The following is a 27,420-nucleotide window of genomic DNA, read 5'->3' on the forward strand; positions in this document are numbered from 1 at the left end:
TCATTCAATGGATATTTTTTCTACCGGAAATATTACCAAAACTCAAGAGATGGATACTGGATCCATTTCTATTTGACTTAAATTTGATGGATGATAGTGATCTGAAAAAAGATCAACTTATTGAAATGCGAGCAACTGGACATGTTCAAATGGAATTCGAACAATTAGAATTGCAACAATTCTGGCATTCACACTTATAATGTTATCCAGAGTTGGCGAACGGAGCACTGCAGTTACTCTTACCCTTTGCTACCACCTACTTGTGCGAAATGGGATTTTCATCGCTTTTGCATATAAAAACTAAAGAGAGAAATCACTTAAATGCAAGTGATGACTTACGCGTATGTCTTTCAAAAAAGGAACCTCGCTTCACCAGTATAATAATGAATAAACAACAGACTAGTCATTAATAAAAATAATATTGTTTTGTATTTATATAAATTGTACAATGTTTTTCAATAAACAATAAGTTTCGCAAAAAATGTATTTTTCTAGACGAAAAAAATTAAAACACATTTTTCAGTGGGGTGCGGGAGATATATTTTCAGATTCAATGGGGTGCGACTAGCTAGAAATGTTAAGAAACACTGATCTAAAGTGACCAACTCCACAAAAGATTAAAAACATCTGTCACCACAGTTGGTCATCATTGAGAAAGCTCAATATATTATTTTCAAATAAGAAAAACTCACTATAATAAAATCAATAATGCTTTAAAGAAATAACTTTTTTAAATACAACAGAATAAATCAGAACATAATAATTGTTTATAAATTAAATAAATATTATAATAAACTACCTCTCTAGAATGAATACGAGTTGCCAGTTTTCTACTATGTGTGGCAGGAATTGTATTAAGGTTATCAGACTGTAGAGCTAGATAGGATGATTTGTCAGAATCACTTGCCTAAAATGAAATAAACATTACAAATTTAGAGATGTTAATCCTCATCCAAATAATACAGAAGGAGAAGATGCTTGGCAAACTCATCATAAGTTTTTTGAAGAGAAACAAAAGTACGATTGTAACTTAGATGAACATTTTAACTTGTTATAATGAACTAAATCTCATTCACTCACACACACTTTTTTTTAAACAAGATTAGCAGTTTCATATACAATTTTACACAGAAACAAATACTTTATCTTCATACCAAGGACATAGCCTCTGATTTGGCTTGACACGGTTTCGACTTGAATATGAGGTTTCTGATTGCATAGCAACCAACTGACCAACCAAATGCAAATTCCGCCCCACCCCAAAAAAAAAAAAAAAAAAACCATATGGGATACTTGGGAACAAGCAAAATCATATCAGTATGCGAAACTTGTCTCTCCTATACTGATAATATAAAATAGTTAACTAGTGAATCTACATAATGAGCACAGATTTTATTTATAGTATAAGTGAATTTAAAAGCTAAAGAAACAAAGCAAAAGAGCTGAAAAAGAATAAAAAATTCACTCATGACATAAGAATAAACTATTTTATCATTTTGAAAAAATAATGTTACCTGAGTCTCTCTGTATTAAAGTGGGTTCAAATGGTATAACTGTAGTGGCCTAGTTATTGCATGAAAAATAATTATTTTTTATTTCATATATTTGTTATGTGTTTAATTATTTTATAAAATTAACTTTAATATTTTGTTAATATTCATATTTATATTTCTTTTATGCTGAATGGCAACAAGTACTTCATATTTATATTTAAATTTCTTTATGCTGAATGGCAACTAGTTCTGATTCATGATTGCTTGTTTTTGGTTTCAAAACGTTGCTGTTCTAGTAGCCTCACATTTCAACAGCTGGAAAATAAAAAGCAATAAACTTACCTATTTATTTATAATTCATGCTGTTCCTAATCACAATTTAGTTTTGAACATTAGTAGCCAAGGCCACATATCTACAAGTTCAAGAGAAGAAGGAAGTAGATCTGATAATTCAAGTATGAAAACACAGGGAGTAATTTGTTATTAGTGTTAGAAAAAAAGAAAGGATTCTATGAAAAAAGCCATTTCTACATTTCTATCAGCATAATGAATACCTTCAGTGGGTTTAGCAGCAAATTCAGATGTCAGGAAATCAGTGGAAGCAAGTTATCTGGAATATTTGAAATTATTTGAATTTAAACACTGTTCAGTCCAATACTCCTTTGAAGGCCTCAGGCAGAATTCTTTAAAATGTGCCTTTTTAACATTTTTATCAGCAAGAGAATAAGTGAATCTTTTCCTGCTTTGTTTTTCGTAATTTGGTCTCCTTGCAACATATATAAAATTTTTGTATTTATCATTTAGTCAATATTCCATCTACTTGCCTTAAACTTTATACATAGAAAGATCAGATTCATGAAATATAACAATCCCACTTATTTTCTATGGCATCAAATGGTCTGATCTGTAATCCCCTTTTATTTATAAATTCCATCTAATACTAAAATTATTTGTGATCTGCTTTAGTTATTTAAAAAAAACTTTTGCTTCTTGACCAAAATACAAAACTAAGTTTTTCCACTTTGAAACGTGACATATTTTAGTTAGTTATTATTTATGTCTAACACAAGCATTATAACAACTAGCCAACAGAAACTCCAAGAAAGTTCATAACTTAATTATACTGTGTTAAGTTAGCATAAATTTTTATGTTTCAAATATTTAAATTTGTTTTTATAATGAATTTTGCATTAAATTATACTTAAACTGACATAAGAATATTTATAATTAATAAAAACAGCAATTTTGTAAGTGTAAAGAGTCACAACACGAAAATTTTAAAGTGTCCATACTTTGTCCAATGTCCTATAATGCAAATACCTAATTCAATATTATACATCAATTAGAAGGAGAGAAAACTTTATCAAGTTAGTTGCACACTGAATTCAGAATGGAATAGTCTAATATTTAATTGCTTTACCCACTCAAACAGAAGGGTCTAAGAAACATCATACATTAGGTCAAGAATTTCTGTTCACTATAGATTAGCTTATTTAATCAAGCATTCAAGAGTGATCTGCCTTAAGAATATACTTTCATGGAAGACTTTTAGAAGGAAATGGTGTTATACATGAAACAGGGTTCGTACATATTTCTGCAAATGGAAATTAAGGACCTACAAGCAAATGGGAACTGAATAAATTCAATTGAAAATATTATCTATGCCTGAACTTCATTTTTGTACAACAGTCCTAAAAATAAAATGGATCCGTAAGTAGAATACATTATTATTAAACATTACTTAACCCTCTGAGTAGCTCGGGTTTTTGGATCTGTCATAGAGATATTCAAAGAGTCTTTATTAGCTAAATCTGTCTATTTACTTACTTTAGCCTCCATTTTCATAAACTTATGTTTATTAAGATGACATTTATATTATTAAGGAAAGTAAGAAAGCAAAATATCATAAATTATAAGCTAATATATACCACGTGACAAAAAATATCATGACCCGATACTGGCCATAGCGCTCAGAGGATTAATTAACATAATTGTTTATAAGTTTGAGAATAAAATTAATTTTATGAAATTTATCAAGTGGCATTAAATATTTTACACTTATAATAGCTGGACATATTTAAAAGAAGACACATGACATTTTATTTACATTTTACATACAGTTAGTTTTTTTTTTTTTTTTTTATCTCATTTAGTCACATACATAGAGGCACGGTTGGCAAGTTTTGAAAGTTAGCTGGACTCTGTCTAACGCAGTTAGTGCTGTAGCTTTGTGTTGAATTTCAGGGGTTGTAACCTAGTTACTATATTTTAGGATACCAATAAGCCACTAAAGCACCAGAGGTGATAAGTTGTTTTGTATTATTTTCAGTCTCAATAGATGTGGAGAATAAGTTTTTACATCAATTTTTCCATTTTTGTGTTTTATCTTGTGACCATGGTAAGGATTAATGAAAGGCAATAACTCACTTTAATATGCAGATAAAAATTTTAAAGGTAAGCAGTTAGTTATAAATAATTAAATTAGGTAGTTAGATAACCTTAGTCAATATGGATTTACGTGGCCACAATTAAATTTTATTTATTTTTTAACATTATTTTTTAATAATATTTGTTAAAAAAGCCCTATTAAAATCACAACCTAATAAAATTTCACAGTTTAAAAATACATGTAATTTATGACATTGATTCTTAGACGATATTAAGATAATTACACATTAAAAGCTACAAAACATTTATGTTTTGTGGTAACAACACTCAACAAAATATTTGTTTGAAACTTCCCAGAAATTTTGGCTAATTTATATGAAATTCCTTCTCTTTAAGCATCTTTTCTAACAATTAGAAATTTATCTCAATATACAGACCTATGTTCTCATTAGTTTCTGCATACTTTAGCTCCTAATTTGTCAACCTCTCCACAATGTACCTTTGAGGATTTACTTGATAGTTAAATAGTCCGAAATCTCCCGACAGACATGAAGCAAATTAACACCATGTCTGAAAATAACTACAAAGTGAGAAAAAGGTTTAAATAAGCCTCTTATTTAAAAAGAACTTAGAACATAAAGGCATGTTCTTATGCTAACAAAATCAGTTACAGCTCATGATGTAATTACGCAAGTAATAATGTTTGTAGTTAAACATGTTCAAACCAAAAATGTGGACTAGTGATCAAAGATTATACAATTTTAATTTAAGATGGCTCAGTAACTCTATCATCATAACAAATTCAAATGTTGGCAGCAATGATGCAAAGGCGAATAATTATAAATTATCAGACCAGGCAGGAACTAATGCAGAAAGCAAATGGAGGTCAGAAACACACTCTCTGTCTTAGACTCCAAAAAACCTCAATTTAAAACTGTCTAAGTGATTTGCATTCTGGTGAGGAAATAGAAATAAAATATTATAGTAAAGGCTGAAATCATAAACAACTGGGTAACTTACATAATAGTAAGTGTACATATCTTTAAATAATAAATTTTTTCTCTTTATGTATTCAGTTTCTTTCTTCAACACATTTCCTCTTCATTTTAGAATTTTCGTATTTAATTAAAGATTTTTCTATTATTCCAAAAAAACTAAATACATTTAGAATGTATAGAAAAAGCAGCTACTTCAATTTCATTAGTAATATGAATATTCAGAAGAAATATGAAATATATATGGTAAGGGCCAGTTACAGAGCTGGTGTGGCAGAATTTTTAGAATTTAGTGACACACTGAGCAACAAAATCTAGAAATGGCAAAACGTTTAGAATTTAGAGAAGATTCTAGTATCAGAAGTCAAACATTAAAATATTATGTTTTCATTGTTTTTCCAGACATTCTATAATTAGTAAGAAATTCATCGCAAACTTTCTTAAAATACATTTATTACATGTTAATATGATGGAGATATTTTTCATTTTGTCACATTTTTCTGGAATCTTCTAGAATCATGAGTCTATAAATGTTGCCTTCAAATCTTTCTAAACTTTCCAAGCTGCAATGTCTAAAATCCTACAGAAAAATTACCCCTAACAATTCTGTTACAGCAAAAAGGCCAAAATATTTTCGGAAAAAAAAAAAAAAAAAAAAAAAATCAGAGCGGGAAAAAGTGTAAAATTAATTTTATAGAGAAAACTGATGCATATTCTGAGACAATTATATGGGAAATTTTCTTACCATGAAAAAATTAGAAAGGAGACTTTTTAATTAATTACATAGCTATTTTGCTTTTGCTAAGAACTGCTTCGTAAATTGTGACCATTATGCCTTGTTTATTCCGATTGAAAGTACTGTATAATAAGCGGCCAAAATGGAACATTATAATATGACAGTAAGAAATAAAAAATGTTTTAATGTTTCTTTTTATTCCTATTTAATGTTATTTATAACTTCAATATATTACCATTATTTTAATGAAATTTATCAAAGTTACAATGTTTTTAAAAAATGTCATCAAAATATTCCCAGATCTCAAAATAAAGAATTTTCTACAGAAACTGATCTTAAAATCGTCAAAATGCTGGTAAGTCGCCAAATTTAGAACCGTTTAATAAAAGAATTCACATCCCCAAATGCAAAAAGTTGTTTATGAGCTCTTCATTAGAAAAAATGAAATAATTTTGAAATGCTTATGTTTCACTTCTTGTTCAGAAACGCGAGTATCCCATCATCAATATTAGAAACAGGAACAAATTATAACCTATGGACCCATTCAAAAGATAGCCATATTAGTCAGTGAAAAGCCAAAAATATTTCTCCAAAATGCTAATTCAAACTCAAAATGGCAGTCGTAAAAACAGACAGAAATTTGAGATGATTAAAATTAAGGACCTGCTGCCGATTTTGGCCAAAATTAAGGACCAAAAATTGATTCCAGAAAACTTAAGAACTTTTAAGAATTGTACGAACCCTGATGAAAGCAAGAGGAATAACTAGTAACTCAATGCAATGGACATATTCAGTTACTAAAGAATGAAAGAAGTATTTCGTATTCTTTCAGCATTCAATGCTATTATCCATTCAGATGTGGTAGATTATTACGTTAGCCTATTCAAATTTAGGAATCGCATAACTTTTTTTTTTTTTTTTTTAGTTCAATATACATTCTGAAATGCTTCAATATTACAGCAAGTAGAGGTAATTATTGACTACAAGCTCTTGCCATCTAATAGGTAAACATGCAGTTTTCTTTTTGTGACTAAAGATTCAAACTGAGATTGCGTGAAAGAATGCAGTTCCCCTATTAACCTCGTCGCTGCATAATATTTTTATGCAAAATAGGTTTAAATGTTGCATATTTTTTTAATTACATATTTCAAATCTACATACATTTTAAAGTGAAAATATACAAAATATTTTTTTTTTTTTTTCCCAATATAGAATTAGATCATAAAAAAAAAGGTTGTCGGAAAATTGAAATTTAAGAATAATCATATATAAGCAAAATTTTGAAAAATCACTCTCCTTCAAATTCTGATTTATTTTATGAAATACAAAGGTAAAACATATATACTAATGAAAACGTGCAAAATACTTACAAAACATTTTTAAAAAATAAAGTTTAGCATGATAAACTTTGAAACAAGGCTCGAGGCAAAGTCCTACCTTGCAATCTTTGCACCAAATTCGCGTTTCTTTGCGAATTTTTTTGCTTACTTCAGATTTTTATAGCCACAAACAGCACACTGTCTATGAGCCTTTTCTTGATGGGATTGAGTGTATATGGCTATCAAAATGTGGAGCAGTTAGTCTTATGGGACTGAGAGTTGAACTGAATCTGCCAGGGTAAATGCTCGAATTTCCATCCGAATACTTCTAAATGCTTAGCGGAATAATTTTCAAACAGATGTGTTGTATTTTGCAATGGATTATCCTTTTTATAAAGGATATAAGCATTCCACAGTCATTGCCAAGAAAAGTAAATGAAGCAAAGAGCTGGTGGAATATTTTGCATTCCTGTCGATTGTTTTGAAAAGAAAATGAATCTTCAGATTCATCACTAGCCACAGAGAAATCCGAGAAATTCTCATCAGTTTCACTATATTTATCTTTAGTATACTTCAAATCAGAGTCAGAACTGCTATCGGTGTCGTAAATATTGTCAGGAATGTAGGTTATATCACTTGAGAAACACATCCTGCCAGACATCTTCGGGCTTTAAGAGGATCGTGCCAAATGGAGCAAAAACATGCTTGTATATTTCTCAGAAACATGGACGACTAATGTCATCTGTTAATCCAAATCTGGATAAACAATTAAACATCACAGAAAAGCTGAAATGAAACCATGAACAGAAAAAGAGTGGGTTGCGCAGTTAAATGGACAGAAAGAATGCATCCCCACGGAAATGGTTGGTTGCTCAAATTGTGCTACTTCTATTTTGCCAATGGAAATCGTGGGATATGCAGCGAAAGGGTTAAGAAGTGACGGAATCATTTCTTCACTGTATTAAAGAATACAGTTTGCACAAATTTTCTCAAAATAGCTTTGTTAAATTTCCTACTTTGAACTTATTAAACATTAGTTTCAAATATTCACATGTCAAATCCATTCTGTAATTTATTTTTTTAAGACAGATAACAGTGATAGCCAAAAGCACAAATTTCATAAAAGTTTTGAAAGTTTTTAGAGCACACAAATTTTTTCATTGAACAGCCTGATACTGAAGAGAAAAATAGCTTGTCAGTGAACATATGTTATAACAGGTAACATACAGAGAGGTTATAATTAAAGTTACCTATTCAGACTTAATGTAGAGCTCGTTCGGGTAGATTTATTTCACTGTAACTTGGTATACATATTATATGGACTATGGGGAAAAGAAAACTGCAATGAAAAATAGTAGTTCAAATCTCGACCAACAGAAATAATGCAGAAAGAATATTATGCAAATTTGGAACATTTAAAAAAAAATCTTTTTATACCACAACCCTAGAGAAGAAAAACTGAGCTTTACTGATTAACTTATCAGTACAGCAGCAACTGAAGTGAGAAAATATCGATGCTTGAAAGGTTTATAAAAAGGGCCTATGTTGAGGCAGGGTTTGGAAATGTATGATTACTAAATTTGAAAAGACTGGGGAGTTGTGTGTGCTCCGAGTAAGAGGACGGAAATGGATTTCAAATGAAACTGTGGAAGATGTCGCTCTTACTGTGGTCGAAAGAGTATCCAATTCTCAGTATTCTCAGACAAGTGCTTGAATGGTGTCGCATGATTTCTCTCTCTCTTGGTTGACAATATAAAAGTTTCTGCAATCCATTGCAAAGTGGTACCCATACAAGATCCAGATTCTGAAAGAACTGCATCCTGACGACAGTGACAAATAGACTGATTCTGCTAGCTATCTTTTGGCCAGAATAGCTGTTGACAATGCATGACCCTGGAACATTTTGTGGTTCGACAACTTGCATTTTACCCTATAGAAAAGTTAATACTTAAAACTGTTATATACGGTGCACTGCAAGTCCTAATGTTGTGTATGAATAGTCTCTGCATCCTTATTACAATACTGCATGGTGTGGTTTTACTGCTGATTTCATTCTTTGGCCTTTTGTACTTTGAGGAGGACATTTCTCAAGGTCCTCAAAGGTGTTCCATTGTGGCTGCTTGTTTCAGTGAACTTCTTCAGTAGCAAGTCATTCTTGCATTCCAAGAATAAGATTAGAGACTACTATCCTAATGCAACATGGTGCACCACCTCACATTGCTGGACCAGTGAGGGTACAACTTCATGCTCACTTTAGAGAAAATTTCTGACTGCTTGACTTCCTTGCTCTCCAGACTTGAACTCCTGTGACTTCTGATTATAGAAATTTCTGAAGATTGAATTTGTGCACGAAGCTCACAGACTATGTCTAAATTGAAAGCAAGCATAACATGTCATGTTGCTGCAACTGATTGAGAAACACACTACTGTTGAACATGCTATAACACACTTTCAACATGTGTTTGTTGCAAATGGAATACACATTCAACAAATGCTGTGATTAAATAAAGTTTGTGTTTTCTGTTCTTCATGTGCCTTTCTTCTCACCTGGAAGTCGAAATTTGAACTATTGCTTTTTAATGCAGTTTTCTTTTCCCCATGGTCCATATAATGTATATGTACCAAGTTTCAACCAAATAGGTCTACAAGAATGGGATCTATTTAGGTCTAATTAAGGAGGTCACTTTAATCTAAATAATACATGCAAAGAATATTAAATTGAGTTCTTTACAGATAATAATATGCTTTACAATGACAAAATTGAGTGTGAGATAGCATCAATATTTATGACATACAAAGTTATTAAATTAATTAATGACTAAATATCAATCTCTTAATTAAACTATAATAAAATTCTTATTTACTTAAGCTAATTAAAATACAAACCTCTGATACAGAACACTTTACAAAGAGTGACTGTTATAAACAACTGCATAAAAATGTTGATGAAACTGGTTCCCAGACAAAAACCTATAGAAGATATTGCACAGTCATGATACCCTACATGACAAATATCCACAAGAAGGAAAGCCCACATAAGTAAACAAACACATAACTGTTATCAATGCAAATCATAAGTGTTATTAATATAAAATGTATTTATGTTTGTAATTACAATAAATGGAGTAACTGAGTCCTATGAAACTGATTTTTGATGTCTCAAAAGTGTGCTTGGTATATATGGAAGAGATAAACTCTACAATGCAGTCTTACTCATCTAAGATAGCAACCTAACAAATGAAAAGTGTGTTTCACAATACAGTCAAAAGTCTTTAATCCAGACTCGTCGGGACTTCGGCGATTCCAGATTATTGATTTTCCCAGATTATAGATCATCAGTTGAAATCTGGTAAGATGGCATGCAGAAAGTATAAAATTAAAAATATGAAACCGTAATTTATGAAATGAAGAGCAATTATGGTCTAAAGGGTATCAATATTTACAAAAAAAAAAAAAAAAAAAAAAAAAAAAAAGATTAATATTTATTTGTTTACTTTATTAAACATTTATTTCAATGTAAATTGTTTAGGTTGCTTCGTTTTATGTGATAATACTTTCTCTTTAATTCTATAAACAGACATAATTTCTTGTTCAGTTACAAAGTTCCGCTGTTCAAGTCCTATAATTGCTGTGTCGAGAATACCAACTAATTTGTCAATAACCTCTCTGTCATTTTCTTCACTATCGGAAGCGATATTTTCTGGATCTAGAACCATACTACAGATTTCGCTGTCCATTAATTGACTGATGATTCGGGCATTGTCGTCGCAATGAAAAACTTCTTTTATATCATCTTCATTTATCACCGCTTCTTCACATTTCTTTACAAAATCCAATAACTGGAAAATTTCACCTTTAGTTTGCGATGTCCGAAAACCTTCAAATTCGCGGCTATCATCTTCATCCTCCTCACCATGAAATATGATAGATGGCCATAAATTATGCCAAGCACTTTCTGGAGACACATCCTCCCACGATCTTGCGATGCTCCACACAGCAGATTTTATGCTAGAAAATTTCAAAAAGTCTTGAATAGTCTTGCCACTGTTCAAGAAATTTAACATAGATTTTTAAAATGCTGCTTTATATTTTCATTTCAGCACGTGCACTATTCCCATATCCATAGGCTGAATGATAGATGTACAATTTGGAGGGAAGAATAATACGGATACATTATCTTTCACTAAAACTTTAAGTGAAGTATGCGCAGAACAGTTATCAACAATCAGGAATATTTTTGAGTCATCAGGTAAACCAATCGAATTCAAATGTCGCCGAGCCTCGGGTATAAAATGATTTTCAAACCAATCATTCATCAACACTTGTGTCATCCATGCTCTTTTATTTGCACGATATATAACAGGGAAAATCGTTACTCCTTTAAACGCTCAAGGTCGTGCATGTTTTCCCATTACGAAAAGTTTGCACTTGTGCATTCCTGCAGTATTTGCACACGCTAAAATTGTTAGTCACGCTTTAGAATCTTTGACACCAGTTGGAGCCTTTTCTGTAGAGGTTGCCAAGGTATTTCACGGTACATATTGCCAGAAAAGACCAGTTTCATCAGCATTGTAAATTTGTTCTGCAGATAATTTTTCACTAGTAATGAATTCAATGAAATCATCTGCAAATTGTTCGGCAGCTTCAGTATCAGCTGAAGATTTTTCACCTGAAATTTTTCATTGTCTTATACCATGGCGATTTTCAAATTTGGTTAACCAACCTGTCAAATATGTGCACTCTCCATTTAAGTTCATGTCTTCATGAAATATTTTGGCTTGACCCATTACCATTGGAACCGTCAATGGCCCGCCCTCGCTGCGATGCTGTCTGACCCATTCAATCAACACTTTGTCATGATCATCACTTTTAGCATAACAGACCCTTTTTCTGTTATTCACTGCAAGTGATGTGTCAGAATCCACAAAAAATTCAAAAAGTTCCTTTTTCTTTTTGCTTATGTCATATACAGTTGACTTTCAAATGTTATACTCCTCGCATAATTTTGAGACGGATATGCCTTTATCAATTTTTTGCAGCAATTCCACTTTTTGTTTGATGGACATCGAAACATGCTTTCGCTTTGTAGATCCTTTGGCAGCTCCAGCATCAGAAATTCTATTTGACATAATCGAAAATTCAAGCTTGCTTTTATAAAATTGCTCTAACAGTCTGCAAAAAATAATAAGCCGGATTCAATTCGAAGATTAAGGAACAACGCAATCTGCAACATTAACTGAAATAGATAATTTTAGCTTAGCTTATATCGTCCGTTATACATTAAACGCGCATGCATAAACGTATTATGCACATGTGTAAAGGTATTACGCGCATGCGTCAACGCCAGGATTATAGATCATTCTGGATTATGGGCGTCCGGATTAATGATTTTGACTGTATTTATGTGAATGCAAAGAATGTGAATTGATCTGCTTACTGATTAAGCAGTTAGCTATAATGCTTTGATGATAAGTGTGAAGCTTTAACTTTATTTCACTTATTATTTTCCAAATTTTATGGATTGTTTTCCTCTTCTCCCCATCATGAAAATGGATATGAATAAGTATGGATTACTTGGATTCAGTAAAGCATACTAAGGGTGTCTACTTAAATTACAATGAAAAATATCATTGTGGTGTACCTTAGAAGTAATTTAAAATAAATATTAATACTTCTGAAAATTTTGCAGACAATTGTTATAATGATTAAATGAAAATTTTCAAGTTGCAATGATATTAAATTATGAAAATCATAATAGTTAAAATGTAATAGCTTACTAAAGCATAATATTTAATTAAATTACTTGAAACCTTGCTCTAATTCACTATCATAACAATATTTCTAATTGCACACACACTTATTTTTTTTTATTACAATAGGATACTCTCTCTTTTGCTGAAAAAAAAATCAATTTTAATTCTTCTTTCTGCATATTAAATTCAATACACAAAAAAATTTTCTGCAACTATTAAAGAATTTAAATTAATTACTCTCTGTACAGGATGCATATTTACAAGCAATTTATACAGTTTATAATTTTATACATTTCAAAGAAAGCTGTAGGACCAGCACCTCCTGTATTCTTCTCTGGTCAGAGTTATTCAAGGTTAAAATATATTAATAGAAGTTATATATATATATATATTTATACATACAATTTTAAAAAAATTTAAATACAATGCGTAGTTTTGAGAACATGTTTCTATTTTGAAGCACACTAAATTTTGACATAAGAATTTGCTGCATAATTTCAGCATAAGCTGAAAATAATGCAAGAACTATTTTCTTGTGCATAACATATATATCTGTGCCGGTTTTTATAATTGTAGGCATTTATCAATAAATGCTTTTATCCACTGTGTGGGTTTTTGCCCTGTGGGCAATCATGACTGTGTGGTTTCTTCTGTGGGCTAATATCTCGTCATTGATGAAATTATATCACTATGTAATGTTGTGAAGCTTTATGACAAACCTCTTTTGCCTGAAGATTTGAAGATTTTCTTTTAAGTTTCTCATCAGTTACACTTAGAACAGCATTTTCTTCAGGTGATAAAAATAATTTTTCAATGTCAAAATTCTGAAACAAAATTAAAAAATAAGATATATAAACTACTTCAATCAAAAGAAAAAAAGTCATTAGATTTTAGAAAATTCTAAAAAGTCCACATAATAATTAAGTTACATTATGCTGATGTGTATTAAAGTGTTTTACTGGTGGAAGCACTAAGGCTTATAGTTATGTACAGAACACGGTAAAGGGATTTTCTAAAAATCTCCCATCTAACACTTTGGTTATTACTGAGAACATTAATTTCTTAATATTAGAATGTGTTAAACATAGAAAATGCCGTGGTTCGCAAAACAAATATTTATTACTGAGATATGCAGAGTAATACGCAGAGTTACATGCAAGCAGAATAATACTAAGTACAAGCAATAGCACAGGTAAATAAGTACAGGCAGAATAATACTAAGCAAGCAGAATAACAGAATAATACTAAGCAAGCAGAATAACAGAATAATACTAAAGAGCGATAAGTGGTTACAAAGGTTATATATATAACTTTACAACAGATCATGGTTTAACAAATCATAAACAAGACACAATAACTAACCAATCAAAAGTAACATACAGAATGAGATTTAAGTTTCAGAATAACTCGGACCTGGCTGAAAGCTAATGAATGTTTCGAACTTGACAGAAAGCTATACTTCCTTTTAACCAGTAAGAATGCGATTACAAATATCTCAACACTCCCCCTTAATCGCACATTATACAAAACATAAAAGAATTGCACAATTTTTAAACAGCTTAAAGATAACAGTTCATAGAATTTTATTTTGGACAAAGCCTTAGTTAACATATCTGCAATTTGTAAACCTGATTGTACATATTCAATTCTAATATTATTTTCCTTAACAGTCTTACGAGTGAACTTTATTTTATATCTATATGTTTCAACCTACCTGAAAAGTTTTCATTAACAATACTTTTGATACATGACTGGTTATCCTCAAAAATATAAACATTTTTAACACTGGAAATTTCATTTACTACATTTTTTATCCATAAAACATCTTGAATACCTTTACATAAAGCAATTATTTCAGCTTCTGTTGATGAAAGTGCAATACACTTTTGCTTGTTACAGCACCACATAATAGGACAGTTTGAAAGCATTACAAAATAACCAGTAATTGATTTCCTATCTTGAGTATCTCCCCCCCCCCCAATCTGCATCTACATACAAACACAAGTTTGCCCTTTCCAAATCACCCTTTTTGTATAGCAATTTTAAATTTAAGGTGTTTTTCAAGTACCTAAGAATACTTTTTAGAGCACACCAGGCAACATCAGTACGATGCTCCTGCAGTTGGCTCAAGCAATTTACTGCAAAAATAATATCTGGCCTTGTGATATATGCTAAGTAAAGTAAAGATCCAATTAATTCTTTGTATGGGCCATGAAATGCATTTCCCTTCTGAAAATCAGCTGCTGTAGATTTTGGTTGAATGGGAGTTTGGGCTGTTTTACAATCAGACATTTTAAATTTATCAAGTAATTTTTCAATATATGGTTTTTGATCTAAATATAAACAACCAGACTCAAATTTCAGTCTAATACCCAAAAATTCCGAGACACTTTCAGATTTTGACATTTTAAATTCATTTGATAACAATGATATTATAATATTTGTTTCTTTTACATCTGAACCTGCAATTAATAAGTCATCTACATAAAGAGCCATAATTACTTTCTTACAATTTAAATTTCTTATAAAAATACATGGTTCAGAGTCCAATTGCTTAAAATCTAATTTAATAACAAAATTAAGAAATTTCTGATATCATTGTCGAGGAGACTGTTTAAGACCATATAAACTCTTTTTAAGTTTACATTTCTTACCACTCATATCATCATATCCTTTTGGCTGGTCCATGTAGATGGTTTCATCTAACTTACCGTTCAAGAAAGCTGTCTTGACATCTAACGTAAAAGTTTGCAGACCTTCATTATTGATAATTACCAGGATTAAACGTAAAGAGCACATACTAATCACTGGAGAAAACGTTTCTGTATAATCTATGCCTTCTTTTTGCATAAAACCACGAGCAACAAGCCTCGCTTTGTAAGTTCCATCTCGTTTTTTACGTAGAACCCATTTGCAGGAAATGGCTCTTTTATCAGGGGGTAAACTTTGTAGATCCCAGACATCGTTATCTTCCATAGATTTCATTTCCTCGTCCATAGCTCTTTTCCATGGTTCTTGTTCTACTTGTGGTAGATTTACAATATCTTCAAATGTCAGAGTGTCTTGTGCAAACATTACTTGGTAAATCTCAGGATCAGGATACCTAACTGGCTGTTTCTTTTCTCTTGAGGATTTTCTTTGTTCCTCCTTCTTATTTGCAGCATTTAATTCGCCGTTATCAGTGTCTGAAATTGATTTGTCTTCATTTTTAATGTCATCATTGTCATTTTCACTCAAATCAGAACTATCGCAAATATATTTTTGATTTTCTACTTTCTTCTTTTCTTCATTAAATTTAACATTTCTGGAAACAATGATGCGTCTTGTTTCTGGAATCATTAAACGATATCCCATTGTGGAATAACCTACAAATATCATTCTGACAGAATTTTCATCTAGTTTCTTTCTTTGCGATGGTGGCACTAGAGTATAAGCCTCACAGCCAAATACACGCATGTTTTTTAAATCAGGATTTTCACCATACTTCAGAAAATAAGGAACATGATTGTCAACTGAACTATTTGGGAGTCGATTATTTATGTAAGCAGCCGTAAGTACTGCTTCACCCCAAAGGAATTTTGGTAATTTTGCCTCAAGTATCATTGCTCTAGCTTTTTCCAGTACAGTTCTATTTGCTCGTTCAGCAACACGATTTAGAAAAGGTGTATAGGGAGGTGCAGGATCTAATTTTACACCTGCTCTTTTAGCAACTTCATGCAATTCTCCACTGACATATTCTTTGGCATTGTCACAGCGCAGTTTTGCAACAGTTGCATTCAATTTAAAGAATAGCTTGAGTTCATCAGCAATGTCACTTTTTCTTTTGAGCAGTCTGATTTCCATAAATCTCGAATAGTCATCAATTATAGTCATGAAATACCTTTCCCCATGGAGTGTTTGAGGTTCTATTGGACTACATATATCAGTGTGTATAGTTATAAGCGGTTTGGATTCTTTTATGCGAGGACCCTTTCCTATAGGCAAAGCACTTTGTTTGGCACGAACACATACTTCACAAAAGGATTCTTTTGCAGGAAGATTCATCAGTTTTAATTTTTGATCACAGCAGTGTCCTAGCCTTCTGTGCCATAAATCATCATTCTTTACTGCTAAAGCTGTAAATAAATTTGGTGAAAAATCACTAAAATATTGTCCGCATTTATCCAAGTATCCAAATCTAAAACGCTTGTTTTTGTTTTCAATATAAACTATTTCATTTTTAAAAATTACACTCAAACCTGCTGCTTCAATATTTTTAACAGAAATTGATTGTCCGTTTAATTTTGGAACGTAAAGAACATCTTTTAACATTATTTCAACACCATTCTTAGTTTTACCACAAATATCACCAATTCCTTCCACTTGTAAAACCGCCGACTTAGACGCGCACTTAACAGTTCCAGTCTTAGGCTTAATTGAGGTGAACCATTCCTTGTGAGAAGACATATGAGAAGTTGCACCAGAATCAATAATAAATTGATCATGCACAAGATTTCCAGCCATAAAAGATATTGCAGGGGAAGCATACTTAATACTATTTGAATTTGCCTGCTTTTTAGAATTATCAAAACATTCATTTTTAAAATGACCAGTTTTCCCACAGTTATGACAAACGCAGTTCTTTTTCCTACAAAATTTAACAGAATGTCCTTTTCTTTTACAATAAGTACAAAACAATTCTTTACGAGCACTAATAAAAACAGAGTTATCTGTATTTGGTTTAGAATACTTATTTTCATTTTTATAATCAAACATAAGAGATTCACAATCAATAAGTCTACTTGTAACAAAATCTAAACTCAAATTATCGCTTGGCTGATTCTCTAGAGATGCCTTAATATTTTCATATTCTTTTGGCAAAGACATTAAAATGTAAATAATAATATCAAAATCGCTTACTTCAGAGCCAGAGACGCGTAAACTACTCACCAGGTTCATTATGCTATCGATATGCTGTCTCATTGACACATCCTTGGATTTCCTTATGGTAGCTAGACGTTTACGCGTTAAAATTTGACTCACTGCACCTTTAGCGCTATAAGTAGCTTGTAGTTTCTTCCATATTTTACATGCAGTGTCTTCACGTTGAAGAGAAGCAATAACATTGTCACTTAGAAGGGCAAGTATTAAGGCATAAGCCTTTTTTGATTTCAAAACATCTGCAACTCTGTTCGCAACTGCTTCTGTTTCCAAACACGTATCCAATTCCCTTGCCGTAAATACTGCTCGAACTCTTCGACACCAAACAGTAAAGTTATTAACGCCATCAAATGGCGCTACACCAAACGCTTCCCTTTCACCTCCGGAAAAAGCCATCATTCACAATAAACCAAATCAAAATCACATAGAAAATGCCGTGGTTCGCAAAACAAATATTTATTACTGAGATATGCAGAGTAATACGCAGAGTTACATGCAAGCAGAATAATACTAAGTACAAGCAATAGCACAGATAAATAAGTACAGGCAGAATAATACTAAGCAAGCAGAATAACAGAATAATACTAAAGAGTGATAAGTGGTTACAAAGGTTATATATATAACTTTACAACAGATCATGGTTTAACAAATCATAAGCAAGACACAATAACTAACCAATCAAAAGTAACATACAGAATGAGATTTAAGTTTCAGAATAACTCGGACCTGGCTGAAAGCTAATGAATGTTTCGAACTTGACAGAAAGCTATACTTCCTTTTAACCAGTAAGAATGCGATTACAAATATCTCAACATAATGTTAATAAAAATGTCATACCTACTTCTGTAAGACACTAGACAGAATAATGATCATAAGATAATATAAACTGCCTTTAATCCGTTCAGTGCTGCTCCCAAGTTAACTCGGGCCGAGATATTGGCACCAATGTGCCTCTTCCTAGTTAACTCGTTTCTCTCTGGGAACTTTTTTCTTTCTGATTGCCTGGTTTGGCTACTGATTTTTTGAAGCAGCATTTATCCAAGCCTCTATCCTAACTTTCAAGCAATAAATATGTGTTTCTGTTTCCTCTTTCTTAACGCTTCAAGTTAAAATGCGGCACTGAACAGGTTAAGTTATATTACTTTGCTACTTACCCCTCCAAAAAAATCAAAGTGATTTTTATCAGTTTGATTTTAGTAGCAGGAAAAATTATTCTGCACATGAAGTACATTACACATGGCATTCAAAACATGTTTTATTAATTAAATAATGGTATAAGTATTTACAGACAAACTATTTATTAGATATTTTATAAATAACATCAAAATATTATTAAAAATAAAATAAAGATACAAAATGTTAAGGAACGCATTTATTGTTTTTTAAGTTTCCCAGTTTTTACACTGCCATAATTATAAGGATGCTTTAATGACAGGCAAGGCATGCACAACAGTATGCTGGCCCAAGTTACGTTACACCACAGAAGTGAAATATAATGTGTCACAAAGTTTGTTCATTGATAACCTCTTGTGCTGTCATTAGAGAAGGTTGCTTTTCATCTCACTTGGAGCGCACACCTGCGTTTATACGACTGGGAATACCACCTGCCGTTCTACGGATAACAGCTGTTGTGCCTGTTTACTGGCAAGTATAACTCATTAGATTGCTTTCTTGTTTTTGTAAGTCTATAGAAAAGATTCAGGATTTTTAATAGCTTACAGCTTTTTTTAACTCTCTAATTTTCCTTATGTGCACATGACATCTAAGGATGTCAGTTCTTCTATTCAGCTAGGTTCTGCGTTTGCGCATATAGCAAACATGAACACCTCTACTACGTCACCTGATACTTCCAACAACAATTCCACAATTGTGACTTCTGAATTGCAACTGATTCATGTTTTTTTTAGTAATAAAATTACTCTATATAATGATGCCTCTTCAACCAGACAAATTGTCATTGATATCAAAAATGCTCTGAATCAAACACCTTCTGAACGTCCAACTGAGATTACAAACGAACTTCATCTTTTATTTGCAAAAGCAATTAATCAACTTCATGAACAAGAAAATGCACAAGCTGCCCAAACTATCAACGAGCTTAAAACCAATAATGATCAACTTCTGAAACAAATTCAAGACTTAAAACAATTCTGCGAATCCATACAAAATGGAGGAGCTTTTTCTAAACAAAGAAAAAGACATTATAAACGATCTACCGACTCTTCAGATAGTGAAAATGAAGACAGTAATTTGAAAATTAAAAATTAATTTCAACACTTGGAATCAAACGATGATACCATGCAACTTGAAGAATCTGTGGATAATGTGGAACCAACTATCAGTCAGCAAGGTATAAGTGCTTCTACATCCAAAATAAATAAAAAGAAACCAACAGAGAACAAACATTCAACAGAAGGACAATCTCGTAATAGCAATAAAGTCCCACCCATTATAGTGGATAACGTGACTAAAGCTGATGAGTTTCTTGTTAATTTAAGCAAACAAACTGGCAAAAAGATTATGGGAACACTTAAAGGTGAAAAATTACGTATTGAGCTCCCTGATATTGATACTCACCGCTACATCCGAAAAATGATTGAAAAAACTAAACTAAAAGCTCACACTTTCCAACTACCTGATGAAAAAGTCCTCAAAGTTGTTATCCGAGGTTTACCAACTACGATGAACACTAACTATATCGTCCATGAATTAAATAACCAAGGATTTAAAGTTAGCTATATAACCTCAATGCGTAATAGAAAAGAAAATAAACCAATGCCGCTCTTTTTAATTTGCATTCCAAAAACGGACTCTGCCACGAAAATCTCTGAGCTAAAACACATCGGACATATGAATATTTCTGCTGAATACTTGAAACGGAAGCCCGGCCCACCCCAGTGCTACTGATGTTAGCAATTTTTTCATAGTTCACTTCTGTGTACTACAGACTGGGTTTGCGTGCGTTGTGGAGATAACCATGAACCCAAAAACTGTCCTGTTGACAGGAATAAACCAGCAACGTGTTATCACTGCAAAGGGCCACATCCGGCAAATTTCTCTCAGTGCCCAGCAAGATCTCAACATAATAGATCAAAATTTACTCCCAGCCAACCTCCTATCAGAAATTCATGGAATCTGCATAAAGAAGATTTTCCTCCTCGCAGCACAAATCTAGAAAATAATCAAAATGTGCACATCGCTGAACCCCAAGAAGCAAATAATTCGCTCTCAGAAATTTTCAATCTTGGATCTTTAAAAACTATATGGACTACAATAACCGAAGGCCTAAAAGAAATGAAAAAACAAAAATCTACTATTGACAAAATCAGCATCATAGTTAACATCATTGATAAAATCTGCAGTTACATTTAATATGCCTAAAAACGTCAATATGAGAAGCTTTAAAATTATTTCCTGGAATGCAAATGGCTTAAATAACAAAAAGGATGAATTGGGTGATCTTATTCTTGAATTAGATCCGGATGTTCTGTTAATACAAGAGTCTCACAACCTGCAAACAAAGTACTTTATGCAAATTATGCTACTTTCAGATCTGACAGAACTACAGGGCGAGGAGACGGAATTATTACTTTTGTTAAAAGGAATATACAGCATCAACTTAAACAAAACCAATCTACTTCTTTTGAGAGTAATTCTATTGAAATTGAAATTGAATCTAACAAATTCATAATCTCCAATATTTATATTCCACCGAATCATAGACCAATTATGGCTGAAATTGAACATCTCTTGGACTCTAATTATCCCTCTCTTGTAGGTGGTGATTTTAATGCGAAACATCAATGTTGGAATCCTGGTGCAAGCAATAGAACAGGCACTGAACTTTTCAATTGGATCCAGGATAAAAATTATGTTATACATGCTCCTGATTAACCAACATGTTTTGGTTACCATAGCTCCTCCATCATTGACTTTTTTCTTTCAAATAACCTCAGTTTCAATAGTCAAACTTCTGTTATTCTTGCTTTATCTTCTGATCATAATTCTATCTTGCTTGAAATTAATATCAACTGCTTCCTTCCTGCATTAGGTCGCAGCATTGGAATTACCAACTGGAATAAATATTCTCAAATTCTGACAGAAACTATACCAGGAACTCCTTGCGTTAGCAGTAAAGAAGCCTTAGATATGGAAATTCAAAATTTTACCAACAGTGTTGAACAAGCTTTACGTTCTGCCACCAATAAATTCATTAGTAATCATCCTTTTCTTCCTCTTCCGAATAACATCAGGCAAAATATTAAATATAAAAATCGCATCCAGAAATTATGGCAATCTACTAGAGACCCAAGAATTAAAGCTCACTTAAATGCTCTTCAAAGGACCATTAAAAAAGATATCAGGGAATTTAAATCTCAACGATGGAGCACCTTCTTAAACACTCTTGCTACTGAAGACAATTCTCTATGACATTGCTCGTAAATTCAAAAAGCCTTTCAAGCAGATTCCTCAACTTCATGGTTGCAATGGACTTGTTTATTCTGATGAAGATAAAGCCAATACTTTCGCTGACATTCTTGAAGATACCTTTACTCCCAGTACTTCCCCATATGATAATGATCATATCACCAAAGTCAATAGAACAGTATATTCTCTCCTTAATAGCCCTGCACAGTGAACTCTATAATGACCTTGAAGCGCAAAAGTCACGTGATCCAGATGGTCGATGTGTTCTGACCAAGGAGGTCAGAAGTCTATTCTAACACCCTTGGTTCTTATGGTAGTGTGTGGCTATGAAACTGTGGTCGTCAATTTTGTAGATATATATTTTGCCAATAGTGTTACGTAAGTAAATTATTTTGGTATTCTAAGTGATTTTAAATTACGTAAGCTTTATGTAATGGTAAATAATAGTTTTATCTATATTTTGTTTTATATATTTTTAATTTTTAGCTTTATTTGGGAAAATATGTAGCTGTTTTCAAGCCTATGCATGTGTTTCATTTTAACAGCGAATGCATTTACTCTAGTTTGAACACTTTGAGTAGTATTGTTTTGACTATTTGTTTGGAAATCAGGAATTCTTTATTTTGATTATTTGTTTCTAATAACATATTGGAATACAGAATGCCTCGACATTGCAGTGTATTTGGCTGCAAATCCAATTATGACAAAAATGAGAATGTCATTACTTACTCTTTACCTAAATCACCTAAAAGAAGAGCTGAGTGGTTAAGGAAAATTCCGAGAGATTTAAGCAAATTAAAAAACCCCGTAATTTGTATAAAGCATTTTGATGAATCACAGATAATAAGAAAAGACTGTAATCTATAAAAATGAATATAAAGAATATGACAGAAAAATCCCTGGTCTCATTCAAGGTGCTGTGCCATGTATATTTGAAAATGTTCCCTCATATTTAAGTACAAATAAATCCAAACCTCGCAGACTTGTTGATATAGAAGAAGTAAATTATACGAAAGCCGTTCAGGAAAGTTTACTTCAGCAGAAAGCTGATTTAGAAAAAAGTACATTAAAATGTCCTGAAGATGTGGTCAATTGCTTTCGGGAAAACATATGTAAATATAAAAATAAATGGTTTTACTTATATGACAATGATGATATGGTTTGCTTATGTTTATGTGCAACTCATGAAAATTGTCCAAAAATTTTGGGATGCATCATTATAAGTACTGACATGAATTTTGAAGTATACATTGAAAATCGGAAAGAAAGTAAGAAGAAATTTTCAAAATCACCCGTTGTTGATACAATTTCAGTATTATATGATTTAATGAACAATGTTGAAACTTCTGTTACTAATACAACATTTCCATCTGTGTTAGAATCTGCAATTACATTACTAAATTCTGTTGATAGTAATTCAGATATTTCTGAACATATTTCTTTTATAATCGAGCAATTAAAGTTGTTAAGAGTATCAAAAAATAATAGGCATTACAATAATAGAACTTTAATTTTAGCTTCAACATTATTTGTGCAATCTTCTTCTGCATACAATGCTTTACTAAACTGCAACTATTTGTGTATTCCAAGTACTCGAGTTTTACGCAATATTATGAGTAGTTATTCATTGTCAAAATTAAGTCTGGCTGGCAGCATTAATTATTTAGAGAGGAAAAAATGTTTTCTTAATAAACAAGAACTTATAGTAAATATTTTATTAGATGAAATTTACATTCAGCCTATGTTCAACTTTAAAGGTGGTTCTATTTATGGAGGTTCTCATGATAAACCAGCACTTGCTGCCAAAACAGCTCAGGTTTTCATGATAACATCAGTTTTTTTTTTTCATATAAGGATGTAGTTAGTATTGTTCCAGTTAATTGATTGCAAGCTAATGAGCTACAAGATATGATTCAGCAGATTTTAATAGCATTAGAAAATACAGGATTTAAAGTTGTTTGTTTGATTTCTGATAATAATGCTATGAATAAATGTGCATTTGAACTAATGACCCTTAATAAAACTTTGCAGCCATATACTAAGCACCCTTTAGATGATTCGAGGCTTCTTTTCTTTCTTTTTGACACAGTTCATATGTTAAAATCAGTATGCAATAACTGGTGCAACAAAAAATTAATTACATTTCCTGATCTAAAAAATAATAATATTTTAAAGAAAGCTAACTTTAAGCATTTGGAAATCATGTATGATACAGAGAAATCTTCCATTGTTAAATATGGCCATTTACTTACAAATAAAGCTCTTTATCCTTCAACAATTCAGGAAAAAAAAAAAAAAAAACCGTGAAACTAGCACTTCAAGTCTTAAATGAAAAAAAAACATAGCAGCATTAAAATGTATATCAAAGGATCATGCAGATGTTTTCAATTGATTCCATATTTGTTTCAAAAGTATGAGGCTAAATACATATTATTAGGAAAATTTCAAATTGATGCTCTTGAATCACGTTTTGGAATGTATCGGCAAATGTCAGGTTCAAATTATTACATAAATTATCTACAATTATTAGAAAGTGAGAAGAAGCTTCATTTTAAAAGCAATTTTATAATTTCATCATCAAATATCAATATCCCTTTAACGTCTCTTTTACCAGATTATGATAAGGATTCTATCTTTACCTTTGTGAATATTGAGGATTATTCAAATTTACTAGTTAATGATTTTTCTACAGAAAATGTTCCTTCTGATATTTTACCAGTGCTAGTTTATGTTTCAGTGCTAGTTTTGTACCAGTACCAGTGCTAGTTTCCCATGAAAGAATTAAGGGTGGTAAAATGCAGTATTTGCCAGGACTGGTTGCAAAGTGTTCACTCAATAGATATAGCAGATGATATTTTTGGTTTTCTTAAAGAATTAGATAGGGGGAAATTAACTTTACCATCTGAAGTTGCTTTACTAACATCTTCAATTGTACATTTCTTATTTGGTGAAATTCTTGAAAACATGGAAGATACATTTCTTATATCAGGAAAGCAATTGGGTACTTTATATAAGTTATCTTGCATACAGTTAGGTAGAATTAACTTTAATTTAACAGATTCTTGCACTTGTGGAAGGACTTTGCAAACCCGATTAGAAAATATCTGTTTGATAACTTGTAAAATAATGTTAAATAATTACACAAAATATAAAAATGACAAAATTAATATAAAATGTTCTTATAAAAAAGTTTAAAAATTTACCAGTTAATTTTAGTTAATAAGTCACAACTGTTTGTTTTTATGTATGCTTCTGCATAAATGATGTATGATATGTAGGATGTGTGTATATGGTACAGCTCCAAGTTTTATGAATCTACTTTTGATAGTGGAATAGGCCTGTAATTTGGGGACACCACTCTAAAAAACAAACGAGCCTAATCACTTACCTCTTGGGTGGTTTGGAAAAAGTGGTGTGGTGTATTTAATCATGGCAAAGCACACTAGGGCTATCTGCCTAAGCGGAGGGATGCCTTTGTGGAGGATTTTCTAAGGGAAACTGGCTCATATACACGTTACACATGGGGAAAACCTTGAAAACACCCATGTAGCCAGCCCGTTCGCGGGACTCGAACCGAACTACCAGCGTTCAGCGACTTTACTGCTCGGCCGCTGGTAGGCTGGAAAAAGTGATACAACATAAAATTGGAGCTGGCACAAATAGAAGGTTGTCCTTTTATGAATGTAATTAGCATTTAATTTTTCGAAAATTTCTTGAAAGATTTATTTATAGCATAACATGCATGTAAGTTTATTTTTATACACAAATTTCCTAGCATTTAAGGAATTTTTAATTCATTTCCCTGTTTTGACAAAATTGTGATATTTAAGTTTTTATTAGTGAATGAAGTGATGAGAGATGACTATGAATATTTGCCTTCTAAAAATTTATATAGCTGATGCCATGGTAGTGGCATGAAATTTTTACAAAATATTCTGCCATTAATATTTATTTTAGTGTTAAGAAAATCTAAATAAAATTTGCATCTATAAATCTATTGAATTTTTCCCCTTTTGCGGATTTTATATTATTTTGGAAACAAATTTGATTTAGATTACATAAATAGATTTCATTTTTATTAAAATTGCAGAAATAAAGTTTGTATGTGGTGATTCTCAATGATATTTTTAGTTACATAAACAAAGTACAATTGTTGTAAAAATTATTGAAGATATTCATTTTACCACCTGTGAAAATATTACACTATGAAAAATTTAACGTAAGTCATGCGATTTAGTCACGTTTATTAATTTTACTTATATTTATATTAAGAGAAAACTATTATTTTCGGCAAGTTAAATTTCGCGCTTATAGCGAAGAGAAAAAGATCGACTATTTTGATCACGTGACCTTCCGAAACTGATTTCGCTTCAAGGCCATGATAGAGTTGGCTGTGATAGCCCTGGACCACCTAATTTCACTTTTCTTGCTTCTCCGAGAATTGTTGCGAATTTTATTAGCTCTTTAAAAACTAAAAAAGCTGCTGGTTGTGATGGCATTTCTTCCACAGCACTCAAGCATCTTCCAATTAATGCAATTACGTGCTTAACTAAAATAATTAACTCCGTTATCAAGCTCTCTTACTTCCCAAAAGTATGGAAACATGCAGTTGTTGTTGTCTTCCCTAAACCTCATCAAAGTTCTACTTTTCCTCAAAATTATCGGCCTATCAGTTTACTTAGTCAAATTTCTAAAATTGCTGAAAAAAATTATTTTGTTTTATATTAATCGAATCATGCCTCCTAGCTCTTATACTCCTGATGAACAATTTGGATTCAGACATCTGCACAGCCCCAATCATCAGCTTCTCCGCATTATCAATTACATTACTGATGGATTCAATTGCTAATTTCCTACTGGTGCAATTTTCATAGATATTGCCAAAGCCTTTGACAGAGTGTGGCACCAAGGAACTTATATTCAAACTAATTCAGCTCAATTTTTCCGAATCACTTTATTCGACTTATTGCCTCTTACCTCAGAAATCACACTTTTGCTGTCAAAGTTGGAAACACCCTCTCAACTACTAGAAATATTACTGCAGGTGTCAAGGCTCTGTTCTCTCTCCTTTTCTTTACAATATTTATACTCAAGGCATTCCAAAAGAATCTCGTATTACTATCGCTTTATTTGCTGACGATACCGCTATCCTATCTCAAGCTTCAACCATCAATACTATACAAATTTTTCTACAAAACTATTTAGAGCTTCTTGAAAACTGGGCGACACTGTGGAGAACTACCGTTAACACTGACAAAACCAAAGCCATTATTTTCAGAAAAGGACACACAAACTTCCTTCCGCCCAATCCCATCTTCTTTAACGACGAAATTCAGCGGACGGATCAAGTGAAATATCTCGGGGTCACACTTGATAAAAAAACTCACT

The 27,420-nt window shown here is 31.8% G+C and overlaps 1 protein-coding gene across 8 annotated transcripts in view; it reads right to left on the reverse strand.

The window, feature by feature from the left end:
* Nucleotides 1-27,420, reverse strand: part of LOC118198053 (uncharacterized) — a 204,531-nt gene that overhangs the window by 43,164 nt on the left and 133,947 nt on the right. For all 8 annotated transcript variants that reach the window (XM_085824477.1, XM_085824460.1, XM_085824479.1 and 5 more), the window contains 2 exons: nucleotides 13,404-13,508; nucleotides 800-907 (listed from right to left, as the gene is read on the reverse strand). In XM_085824477.1, coding sequence (XP_085680603.1) covers nucleotides 800-907; nucleotides 13,404-13,508 — 213 coding nt within the window. The remainder of the gene's footprint in view (nucleotides 1-799; nucleotides 908-13,403; nucleotides 13,509-27,420) is intronic.

Source organism: Stegodyphus dumicola, chromosome 1, assembly GCF_044657685.1.
Source record: "Stegodyphus dumicola isolate Sdum_Otavi_A_Nest chromosome 1, ASM4465768v1".
NCBI classification, from domain to species: Eukaryota; Metazoa; Arthropoda; class Arachnida; order Araneae; family Eresidae; genus Stegodyphus; species Stegodyphus dumicola.